Below are 13371 nucleotides of genomic sequence, written 5' to 3' on the forward strand. Positions count from 1 at the left end.
GCATGTAGATCTGAAATGCTAGTTTCTATAACCAGCAGACTCTATTCCTAAAGCTGAGACAATTTTTGCGCAACTCAGCCCAAGGGACTATATTTATATTATCATGCACACCACATATTTATAGCTCAGCAGCTTGGACAGCATCACAAGGCACATACCTTCTACCAGTGTATTTGTAACAACGCTCAATATACTGTTGATCCTGTCCTTCCGCCCATAGGAGGCCAATTGGTCCATGGAAACTAAGAGAGATCCAGGGCCTTTCTTCTTAATTTCCACCTCGGTTGTAGCCTGGAAAAAACAGCAAGTTGGGTGAGTAAAGTCTTATCAACGTTAAGGCTGGGCCTTAGCGGATATACTCTAGAGTGAGCGAGAACCTATGCTCTTCCTTAGATCTTTTTACTTTGATCCTACAGTCCTATTCGCCTCAAGGAGTAGAATGAAACGAGTTGGCCATGGATCATCCTTAGCTCCACAGATGACAAGACCAAGTCGTTTAAGTGTGTATAAAATCTACAGTGAACCCAAGAGTCTGGCTGGGATCCAAATACATCATCTGCTCCACGTACGCAGAGAGTAGGAAGACCAGATCCCCTGGGAAAATGCCATCAGAAGCAGACCCTCCTGTCCTCCTCTCATATCCAGAGCATTTGGCTAGAATTGGACCACATGATAAAATAAGTCAAATTCACCTGTACGTGAAATTTCATGAAGGGCCGGGGGCCTGATCACACTGAGTATTACAGACACGGTTTCCTTCACTTGTAGGAGCACCACCATTCTACCAAACTGTCACTTCCAAATGTCAAAACTGGGCCTAACTGAACGTTAGCAAGTGGAAGTTCTACTCCAAATCTCCTCCAAGCCACTGCAAACGAGAGTGGTAGGTTTTGCCATCTTAATTAAACACATTGCCTCATATGTCTTGTTACATTTATCTTGTTTTTTACATTTTTATTTTATGAGTTAACCTGAAATTTTCGAATTCCCAACCGAATAAAAAGGGCAGAAAACACCATCAGACTGTTAAACAAAATATTTTTTACACGCTCCTCCTTGGGCGATACCAGTATGGTAGATTACGGCAAAGGGTTTCTGAATGTCCCTAGCTTGCGCTGTTTGTGCCAACCTGAATATTCTACATCAGGTCAGGCTTAATGGGGTGGCTTAAAACCTAGCTTTCTAGTTAACTATGCTGTCCACTGTAACACGTCAACCATATAAACTTAGCTGCTCCTTCCATGTGAAGGTAAGAGGACGGAGACAGTCACCACAGGACAGGGAAGACATGTGTTTGTATGACGCTAGAGAAGTATCTGTCTGATCAGTGACAGTAAGTTTTGAAAAGAAAATAATCGTCTCTGGAGAGTTACATCAGAAAGCCTTTCTATTCTTACATATATTTAGATTTTAAGAACCGTACTGAAGAAAGTTCCAGGCAGATTACAATCCCATCATGGTGTTTTATCAAATAGTTCCACTGATTCAGAGATTTGGTTTACCTTAGGGTTTTGTTTGTTTTGTTTTGTCTGTCTGGCAGAGCTACAGAAAAATGGAAAAGAAAAAGAACTGGTTTCCTTGGGAATTCCTGGATGCATTACTATACAAGCATCTGTATTTGTAAGAATAGCTTAACCATTAGCTCAGGTCATGATACAGTATATTTCTTTGAGAAATCACTTTTTGCTACAATTCCCAGCATAATATTCATGACATTTAATAAATGAGATTAAACTACTATATTTAAAAAATGACAGGACTTCCCTGGTAGCGCAGTGGTTAAGAATCCGCCTGCCAGTGCAGGGGACACGGGTCCAAGCCCCGGTCCGGGAAGATCCCACATGCCGCGGAGCAACTAAGTCCGAGCGCCGCAACTACTGAGCCTGTGCTCTGGAGCCACAACTACTGAGTCCACGTGCCACAACTACTGAAGCCCGCGTGCCTAGAGCCTGTGCTCCACATCAAAGAGAAGCCACCGCAATGAGAAGCCTGCACACCGCAACGAAGAGTAGCCCCCACTCATTGCAACTAGAGAAAGCCCGCGCACAGCAACGAAGACCCAACGCAGCCAAAAATAAATTAAAATAAATAAATAAATAAATTTATTTTAAAAAATGACAATCATCTAAAAATAAACACAGAAGTCCCAATACAATGGACATTCTTATTTCTGACATTTATTAATTCTAGATTTTTATTGAACTGCCCTTCTGCAAATCTACAATAGATAGACTTTATAATGCTGACCCCCAAGGTACTGGAAGATCTAATGGACTGGCTGGTTTATCAAAGAAGGATGAAACTGCACTTAATATGGCTTTGGTATTAGTGTAGCTTACTGTCTTTTGGGCATGCTGGATGTAATAAGATATAAATTCTTCAGGCTTTAATAACACCAACCTTAAAAAACAAAATTCATGAAAATGCTATCTAAAAAGACCTAGTCAAATCATTATATTATCATTTGTTGATACCTATTCAAAAGATAAAACAATTTTTAGCTTGGATAAAAAAATCCACAAAAATTAAAGAAAAATTTATCCCCAAACTTAATATTAAGATGGAACAATTACTATTTATCTCTTTCTAGGTAAAATGAAAGTAAACTGTAGCAGAGCTATGTGGAGACAACTTCTGAAATATTAAAATTTGTTCCATAATCCATAATGTGTTATAGAACTATAATCTATACTGTACAATTGCGTAACTTTTAAAAAAGAAACAAATGAAAGAAGATGCTGAGAAATGAACATTTCAAAGCCCATACTTAGGAAATTCTAGAAGGTAAAAAGAGAAATCCATTAATTATCTTTTTACAAAGGCAAGAGCATTTAGCATAGATCCAAATAACTGGTTCCATCAAATGTCTTGGTAATAATAAGATATCCAGAAAAATTCCCACATATTTGTAAATGAAACAACAGACTTCTAAAGATCTGTGAATCAAAGAGGTTTGCACAGGGAAATTTAAAAAATACTTTAACTGATGACAATGAAAACACAATACATCAAGATTTATGGGATGAAGCTAAAGAAATTGTTAGAGAAAATTTTACAGCTTAAAAAAGATATAAGATCAATGCTCGAAGCTTCTGCCTTAAGAAACTAGAAAAAGAGGATCAAATTAAGCCATAGGTAAGTATATGAAAGGAAATAATAAGAATGGAAATTAATGAATTAGTAAATGGACAAACAATAGACAATCAAAAAAGGTCAAATGATGGTTCTTTAAAAAGATTAATAAAATTGATAATTCCCCAGGCAAGACTGATCAAGGAAAAAAAATAGAGAAAACACAAATTATAATTTTCAGGAGTGAAAAAACAGGATATCACTATAAATCCTATAGACGTTATTAAGATAATAAGGATATGTTGTGAATAACTTTATGCCATTTCATCTTGGATGAAACAGACAAACATACCCAAACACAACTTATAAAAACTGACATAAGAAGAAATAGAAAATCTAAATAGCTCATATTAATTCAAGAAATTATAATAAAAAATCTTATCACAAAGAGAACTCTAGGCCCAGATGGGGCTCCATAAGTGAATTCTATCAAATGTTTATGGAAGAAATAATACTAATTTTACACAAATTCTTTCAGAAAACAGAGATTAAGAGAATACTTCTCAAATTCTTTTATAAAGCGAACATAACCCTGATACTAAACCTGACAAGAACATTACAAGAAAAGAAAATTAGAGATCAGTATCCCCCACCAACAGAGATGTGAAATCCTTAACAAAATATGAGTAAACAGAATCCAGCAATATATACAAAGGACACTACATCATGACCAACAGAGTTTATCCCAGGAAAGCAAGGTTAATTTAATACTAGGAAAAAAGTCAGTGTTATTCATCATGCTAACAGAATAAAGGAGAAAAACCATATGATCATCTCACAGATGCAGAAAAAGAACATTTAACAAAATTCAACACCTCTGCATAAAAATAAAATTCCTCAGCAAGCCACAAATACAATGTAGCAGTTTCAGTCTGACAAAGATCATCTAGGAAACCTATAGCCAACACCATGCTTCTTGGTGAAACATTAAATCCTCTTCCTCTAATACTGGAAACAAGGAAGGATGTATGCTTTCATCAAGTCTATTCCATTTTGTATCTAAAGTCTTAGCTAGTGCAATAAAGCAGGAAAAGTAAATGAAGAGCATAAAGATTGCAGTTGCTGTTACTCACAGAAAATATTACTGTGCATGTAGGAAACACTATGGAATTTACCCAAAAAACCCAAACAACAAAAAACCCTCCAAGGCTAATAGAACCAATACATTAATTTATCAAGGTCATGAGATATAAGGTTAATATACAAAAATCAACTGTATTTCTATATTCTGGCAACAAATAATTGAAAATAAAAATTTTAATTATACCTTTTACAATAGTATCAAAAAATATCAAATACCAAGCAAAAAAAATCTAATGAAAGATGTCTAAGACCCCCACTAAAAACTATACAACTTTGCTGAGAGAAACTTGAGAAGACTTAAATCAATGGAGAAATGTACCACATTCATAGTTTGGAAGACTCAATATAATTAACATGTCCATTCTCCCCAAAGTGATCTATAGATTCAGTACAATCACTACCAAAATTCTGTGTTTTCTGAAAACACATATACATATATTTATGTATAAATTTTTGTGTGAACACCTGTTTTCCTGGGTATATACCTATGAGTAGAATCTCTGCGTCATCTGATAACTCTATGTTTAACTTTATGAGGAGCTGCCAACCTGTTTTCCAAAGTGTCTGTACTATTTCACTTTCCAACCAGTAATGTTGGCTATTGTTTCTTGTGTCAGACTATGACCAGTTGAAGGGAAGAAAACCTGGAGCAGACTCTTCATCGTCACCTTCCACCTAGAATCTGCTTGGGATTCTGTGAGGTATGTCTCTACTATTGGTTCAGCTGCCCAATTCTCATCACCTGGAAGGTGGGAAGGAGGTGTCTTCCTCCAAGCATGCTGAGACCCAAGGACCAGAGGAAAGATCACATACTCATTCTCTCCCCTCCCTTGTTTCTTGGGGTCATCCTTTGGGGGGGCGGGAGATGAAGGTGTATATTTTTATTTGTTTCGTTTTCTTTCATTTTGTTGGGGAGGGAGGAGGAGAACTAACAACTTTTTAAAGTCAGGAGCCTCTCTGCCTTGTAAAAATTCAGCCCCTAAGGAGCCTTGGTGCAAAACTATCAGTAACAGAGGAAGCCATTGAGAACCTTAATTACTTTAAACCCAATACAAATTTATTGCATTTCTCTTAACTCAAACACAAAGTTTATTAGGCCACTGACTTCCAACCTCCTAAATTGTAGCTGTCCTTCTCAAAGAGATATTCTACCATGTCTGCAGATGGCAGGTTCTGCCCACATTTCTATAGATCTATCCAAGGAATCTCAACTTGTTATTGATTCTGAACTGCTTTCACATGGAAATACATAACTGGCAACTTACCAGCCAGTCACCTTTCTTGGGACTAAAATTTAGAGCATTTTAGAAGTGGGCTTAGGACCCAGCCATTTATCTCCTGTTTCAAGCCTTTCTAAAATTTTTGCAGTATTCTGCTTTAAAATACTGTACAATAATTTATCCTTCTCAAAGGATCTTTGGAATCTTAGAAGAAATCCGACCCTCTCCAAGTCAAGCGATTCAGCAGAAATCCCACTGTCTACTTCTCAGGCTACAAAGGCCAAAAAAGTATAGGGAAAGGAATGGAAACTGGCTTTCTGAATACCAAGGATGGGCCAAGTAATATGCTTCACATTTTATAAATGTTATTACCTTTAATCTTCAAATAGCCCTATAACAATGGTCCTTTTTATCTCTTTTTTACAGATAAGGAAATGGGCTTAGAGATGCTAATTTTTCAGGATCACTTGAGTAAATAAAGAACCCGGGCTTCGTAGTTAGCATAGCATAATGGTTAGTGGCTAACGCTGTGGAGTTTGATTGTCTGGATTCAAATCCTAACTCTACTGCTTACTGTGCAATCTTGGACAAGTTGCTTTATTTCTCTAAGCCTTGGTTTCCTCCTCGTAAAATGCACACAATAGTAGTATCTAACTCAGAGGGCAGGAGCTGTGAGCATGAAATGAGATAATGCTTTGCATTTACAACATGATTTCTGAGTTATGTGCGTTTTTGGATGGTCAGTGGCACCTGCTTCCTTTACGAGTGAAGAGCAATGATTTTCCAGCTCAGAGATGAAGACATGGGGAAAGTCCCCTTATCCTGTGCTTCAGCAAAATGCAAAAGTTCTCAAACTATCAAAAAATTATCACCACTCAATCACAACTGAATAATTAATGAAGATGTGAAATAGTTTTTGATGAGATTCTAATGAGGTGATGTCTGGATGTCTTTTTTTCATAGGGAATATCATATTTCTTAATTTGAGCCTAAGGAAAAAAAAATACAGATGTGGCATAGCCCAAGCATTAATGTTGTGTGAGATCAGCTTATGGACCATCAACGGCTCCTACACCAGTCCATAAAGCGTGAGTATGTAACTGGAAGCACTCTGATGGTTCAGGCGAGGACAAGTTCATCTGTAGCTGCAGACGCATCCAAAACGTTTTGACAGTGAGAATCGCTATCTTCTCACCCAAAGAGGTATAATAATTGCTCACTTGGCCCAGGCTGCATATAACATTATGAATATATTAATTCCTTCTAAGAGAAATGACTTTTCCTACTTCCCAAATAAGCAGTCAGGAAGTTCTCTTGGCGTCAGGAAGACCTTGGTTCCATTTCCACAAGTCACTAAGTCTCTGAGTCTATCTGTTGATTGGATAAAACCACCTACTGAATGGGGAAGTTATAAGAATTAAATGAGATCACACATATAAAGGTGCTTAGCATAGTGTCATCAGAACTCAGTCTATGGCAGCTATAAGTATTAGGCCCATTGTAGAAAACTAGAAAGAACAGAAAAGTGTTAAGGAAGGGAAAAAAAGTCACTCATAATTTCCCCTTCCAAAGGCAGCTACCGTTAACTTTTTCTATATGCAGTTTGTCTTTATATAGATGATATCATACCACACAAACTATATGCATTCTGTTATTGTTTTGTTTTGTCTTTTTGGCCTATTAATGTAACTTAGATATTTCCCCACACCATTAACCACTAGGAGGTGCTTCTAACAAAATAATTTTTCCTCGTTATGAAGCCCTTGGGAATGATACAGTCCTACCTACCTCATCTTCCTGCCACTTTGGGATCTGACCTCTTGGCCTTGGGAATCCTCAGGTCGGTCACCATCATCACTTGGGGCCACTGCAAAGCATCTCCTAAGTGCTTACAGGGTGTTGAGTGTGCAGGACCCCCAAAACCCCAAAGGCAGCGTTCTGTCAGCCACAACGTAAGGCAGCGCAGACAGCCTTACATTCCACAGCCATCTGCTCAACTGCCTCTCAGATTTATCTCCCACACAATATAACAGAAGCTGCTAAAAAAACAAAAACAAAACCCGCAAACCCGCTCAGCTGCCTTTAAGCTGAAGTTCAAGCTCCTTCTTCCTGGATACCTTTTCTAATACCTTCTCTTCAAAGAAAAAGCAAGATATATTATTTCGCTTAAATATTTTTTAAAACTGCTAGGATATCAAAATTTACTTTCGTTTTCAACATCTGAATTATGCCCACTGTACTGTCCAGGCTGATCCACCCCTCATTCTCCATTGATATCATCTCTTGTTTTATTAGAGAACATAATTATCTATCTAATTACGGAGCCAAAAAATTTACATCTAGACATAGAACCAGTGAAGATCAAAAAATTATATTTCAAGTAAAGACAGTCACTCATAACATTTATTCTGGCCAACTACCTAGCTTGGAGGGGGCGTTGGAGCCACCGTTTGTTATCATTATTGTTCTTATTACGCTTGATCTGAAACAAACAGTTCTCCAGAAGAGCAATGGCCACGTGACTAGGCGGAGAAGACATGAAAATTAACTGAGAAGCAGAAGACTGAGGTTTCTGAAAGGTCTGTCAATGATGAGCTGTGTAACCCCAAGGAGTACAAACTCACTGAGCCTGTTTCCCCGTCTCAAAAACAGGAATAATCAGCTCCATTTTGTCAGCCTTATGGAATTTTTATTCGAAACAAACGAAGCATGCAAAAGTAATGTATACCTTGTAAAGAGCTATACAAACATAAGGGGAAAAACATTTTGCTTTTAAATAAAAAGTCAGGAAGAGGAAGGACAACGTCAAATATCCTAACTGTCTTTTGAATTTAGGACAGTCAACAACTGTCCTAAAGTGCTAAAAACAGATCATTCTGAATAATTCCATCCTTGATTGTCCAATTTCCCTCCACACATGCAACATGCTAATGAAAGGGCTGGCTATCTTCATGCTGTGTTAGAGGAAACTGAAGTGTAGCAACAAAACAGACCGACATGCTATCTCAAGAAGCTGAGACCGGCTAAGGAGGGACTGAGGAAAGTTAAGGAACTAGAGGTAGAAAGGATTAGGATCACTAAGGTTATAAGAATTTCAAACTAGAAAAAAAGGTATAAACAGCTTAGAATCTAAAGAAATGTTAAGGGATGGCTTTTCCCAAAGAGGCGAGCCATTATCCTAGCCCCTAGACAAGCGATTTTGTGAAGCTATGATATACAGCTCCTCTAGAGCTTGACATTTGATTACATTTAAAATTCATCTTTCACTTCCCTTTTCCTTCCTCCCCCATATACCATGTGTTCTTGCCCTGACCACCTACCTTCCCCTCCTTCGATTTATTTCCATCTCAATCCCTTTTAAATGTCTAGGTCCAGTTCCCCACTGGTTTCCTTAACCTCTCCTTGCCTGGCTCTCCCAGTGCCTACTTCCTACCCTCAGCATCACCCATGCACATTCCTCTTTGGAAAAAGAGGAAAAATCACATCTCACTCTTGTAGAGGAGACTAAGAAAATTATTCAAAGCTATGTTACTTTTTTTTTTTTTTAAACAGGAAGACAAGAACTTTAAATTCCAAGTTGTTTCCCTACGAGGAGGGAGGACGTAGGGGGAGAGAAGCAATGATAGTTCCAAACCCGCTCAGACTTGGTCACTGGTGACGGCAGAGGCCCTTCTCATTCCATCCGGGCAGGATCCTCTGGCCAGAGGCATTCAGTCAAAGCAGGTGTGGGAAGGAAAAGAGATAAGCAGGCAGAGACGTGCAGAGATGGAGAGAGAGAAAAAGGGATAAAATAAAGGAAAGAGTTGATGGGGAAAGGGCCAGAGTCAGAAACAAGAAAGGAAGATGGGGGAAAATGGAGCAAGGAAAAAAGGGAAAACAGGGCGAGTAAAAGAGGAGGGCTGAAGAGAGAAATAGGAACAAACCTGGAGGGAGAAAACAGAAGTGGTGGGGGGCAGAGACACGAGTTGGGATGGAGCTCGGAAGAGAGACCGGGTGGAAGGGACAGAGCAGGGAGAGAAGAGAGGAAGGGAGTGGGAGAGAAGGCCATGCCTAGCCTCGGTCTACTTTTTTACTTCCTTACACTGTCATCAGTAGCTGCCTTATCTATTTTCACCTCTGGCAGGAGACGCCCGCTGATGTGGGAGCCGGGGCCGCCGATGAGGGACACCACACCGTTGCAGTCCACCGTGCTGTTGCGCTTGACGCTGCGCCGCAGGCTGGGGAATATGCGCGAGGAGCGGCTGCCCTGGCTGTAGCCGCTGTAGCCGCTGTAGCTGCTGCGGCGCTCGCGGGCTCGGATGGGGATGAAGAGCGAGTCCCGGCGGCCCTCGCTCTCCTCTACCGTGCTGTGCTCGTCGTCCGCAAACTCGTTCTCGGAGCCCGGGTCCCGGAACCGCCCAGGCCCCCTGAAGCTGAAGATGCTGCTTTTGCTGTTGTGGCGGGACAGGAATGGGGAGCCCGGAATGCTGAGCAGTGACTGTAGGGGCAGGAAGAGAGAGAGACAGAGAGAGAGGCATGAGACAGGAAGGGGACCCCGCAGAGGCTGAACAAAGGCTGTCAGCTTCCCCAGTCTGGCCCCATCCTTGCATTCCTGTTCATCAGAACACAGGTGTTTCCAGAAAGCACTTCGGGATGTTGAATTTCTACTGCCTTTCAACACCCATCATTACTCACTTCTCCTTGCCCCATAACCTTGCGATACACCTGTCTTTGACCTGTTAACCGTTCACAAGTTCTATTCACTGTTCACCCATGTATTGAAAGGATGCTTTTGTCTCATGCTCTGTGTATTGAATCACCAGGAAATACATTCAGTGTCTATTTCTCATTACTACGAGCTCACCTGGAGTGTGCCTTTAACCTACCAAGTTAGATTCTATGCCACACTTGGCAAAAGGAGAGAATTTAAAAGTGCCCAGTCACTTGCCACTCTCTCAATGGGTACCACATGCCCTAGAGGCTAAGAACTATGCCAATAGTTTTTTAGTTCAGTTGAAAATGGTATGTCCCCTCCTCCTCCATTTTAAAGTCAACGTTTTTTTCATGAGAAGTTTAAGTATTTGTAAATTATATAATTCCCAGCATTGACATTTTAAAGTCAAACTTGTATTTATCACTTAGAAATTTTTCATCTTTTTCTCCTTCAGCTCATACTTCCATTCCACCTGCCCTAGAGAATTTTATGCTAATGTATATTTTTATGCTTTCATGCATTTTACTGATCACCTTTCAATACTTTTCGGTAACAAAAAATTATAAATAAACTACTTAAAATTAAAAGAAAATTTTCCTGTGACCATGAGTCTCCAAGAAATTTAAAAAATTCTCCTGGATTGTGTTTTTATTACAATTCTCATTAATACAATTGATCACAAATATATTCTACATTTTGTAAGTAATTACTAAGCTTAAAAAGAAAATTTTATTAAAATATATCTCAGTGAGATGAATTTTTTTTTCCAATTAGTGTTTTGGTGTTTAAATATTTGTAGATAGTATTATTTATTATTAGAATCAAACATGGCTCAACAGAAACCCCTCTCTCCCTTCTAATATTATTTAGGTTTTAAGTGCTGAGAAACCTTACTCATGTAAATGGTACCTTGGAACAGAAGAATATTGTTATAAACAGTAATGTCACTCAATTCTTTGAACTCCTTCTAAGTTATACGCCAAAATTGCATAGTAAGCTATCAGCAAAATGTATCTTAATGCTCTATCAGCTGACAATTAAATCAAGTCCTCTTTCAATTGTGTTGAAAGCAAAGAACTGAAAACCACCCAACTTGCCAAAGGACTTGTACCCAGTTGATAGAAGTATTCCACTTCCTGATTCCTGAGGATATCAAAAGGGCCTTATTTATTATTAACTAATAATTATATCGGTACCTCTTACAGGGGTTATTCTTTGACTTTAAAGGAACCATATTTAACCCAACAGAAAAGGCTGGAATAACCAAAATATTGTCAATTTCTACACATCACTGCCAACATTAATTTTTTAATAAAATGATGTTATCACATGCTTTAAAGATATTTTCATCAAAACCTTAAAGCCACAGACTTAGCTCATTTAATTTACAAAAATGCCCACCATATGATCTAATGAGCAAAGCCAGTCCCCAATGTCAAAGCAATTGGCCAAATCAGACTTATTTTCATTGGGAAAAGTATGACTTCATTTTTAATTTTTAATAAATGTATTAATATGTATCCCAGGGACATCCATCTTGCTCCTGAACTTAAAACATCCCATTGCCCCTGATTATAACTCTATATTTCACTCTTATTACAAGTATATAAGAGATAGGTAAATTCAGAAAGCCTTACAATGGGTTTGTTTCCTAGATTAAAGAAAACTTTTTAGACCCTAATATTTTCAACTGTCCCTTTGTTTCGCACCTCCAAAGATTTTTATATCTTAGGGCAATGCACCACTTAGGATTTGGGATGAGAGAGAGATATGCCTTCCTTTTGTAAAGTGGGAGAAGGCTGACTGTGAAAAGAAAAGTGGAAAAGAACTGGTGTGACTTTGGACCACAGGCCTCACCCTAGGCGCAGGAAAATGTAACTTAAAGATCTGGAAATCAGGTTCCTTAAAACTGTGCTTAGAAAGTCTTCAAGTACCCTGAGGGGATGCAATCCCAGTTTGAGGACCTCTGCTCTAAGAGAACAAAACCTGACAGACAACTGACCTCAGACAATCCTCCTTGCTACCCTGAGATACTCAGTTTGCCCAATTATGGCTTTGAAGGAATTTCAAAGTAACTTTCAGCTATATAAGATTTTTGCCTTAGAGTTTAGGCCTTACCCTTCTGGTAAAATGATTCCACTGTGGAAGTTCTTTGTGGGCCAGGACTCTGCCAATATAGTATACATATTAAAAGTGCTAAATAAACATTTTAAACTAATACTTTTGATGATAACCCTGGAATGGCTGTAGGGCTTCTCTTTAATATTTCTGCCCATATCTTTTTTTTACCTAGAACTCCACTTCTAGTTCTAGACTCAAAATGATCCCAGTTCCATTCTCTTCCTGTAATGTACAAAGCCCCCATGCCCAGGTGGGTACATTTTTTTTTGGATATTTCTAGTTTTATCATACTTCATTCTCTAACCTGTATTTCCCTTGTTATGTAGTCTCTTCTTGCGGTGGCTTGAAGCAACTCACAAATCTCTGAGATAATAAATGAATTTGATTACTGGAAACTGCATCAAGAAAACCACTTACCACAGATCATTTTACACAAATGTTACTGTTAAATACATACTATATGCTGTATGTAGACCTCTAAAAAAAATAGGATTCAGGTATGCAGCATCTCTGACCCGTTTCCTGATCACTCTGACTTGTTCTGCTCTTCTGCCTCATCCCTGCACCCGAGAGGAGGAGCTGCATGGGTTAGATTCTAGAATGTTCACTGGGTCTCATTTAGGAGTGGAGGGTGTCACTGTGTATTAAAAGGGCACATACATGGCCATGTTCCTTCTCCATGCTGTTGAGCTGGTAGAGGGGTCAGCGCCTCCTCCAGCTTTTTGCTTGCTATTCCTCATTTCACATATATGTTCGGGCACCCTCACTGATTCATTCCCCTGAACCATTCACAGACCGATGCTAGTATATAATCTGCTACTGGCTTGCAATGAGACAGTAAAAGCCTGAGAGAAGCATTTAGAAATTTTAACAGCAAGTAGGCATTTTTACAACATCCAAGAATGTGATGATTTTTCTAGAAGTTTATTGCAATTATATTTTACAAGAGTATCATTCATGAAGAAATGGGAAAGACAAAAACTGGTCCTTCGCTACAGATAGTTTGAGAAACACTTCTCTAAACAATGTGGCTGGCCAGAAGATTTGTTAAGTGTTAGAACGCACCTATGAGTTTTGGTTTCTTTCTTTCTTTTTTTTTTTTTTAATATTTATTTATTTAGG

The 13371-nt window shown here is 38.8% G+C and overlaps 1 protein-coding gene across 1 annotated transcript in view; it reads right to left on the minus strand.

The window, feature by feature from the left end:
* Positions 1-13371, minus strand: part of SCN8A (sodium voltage-gated channel alpha subunit 8) — a 113959-nt gene that overhangs the window by 44684 nt on the left and 55904 nt on the right. The window contains exons 12-13 of the mRNA XM_073788662.1: positions 9550-9912; positions 159-291 (exon numbers count right to left, since the gene is read on the minus strand). Coding sequence (XP_073644763.1) covers positions 159-291; positions 9550-9912 — 496 coding nt within the window. The remainder of the gene's footprint in view (positions 1-158; positions 292-9549; positions 9913-13371) is intronic.

Source organism: Tursiops truncatus, chromosome 11 (genome assembly GCF_011762595.2).
Source record: "Tursiops truncatus isolate mTurTru1 chromosome 11, mTurTru1.mat.Y, whole genome shotgun sequence".
In the NCBI taxonomy this organism is placed as follows: Eukaryota; Metazoa; Chordata; class Mammalia; order Artiodactyla; family Delphinidae; genus Tursiops; species Tursiops truncatus.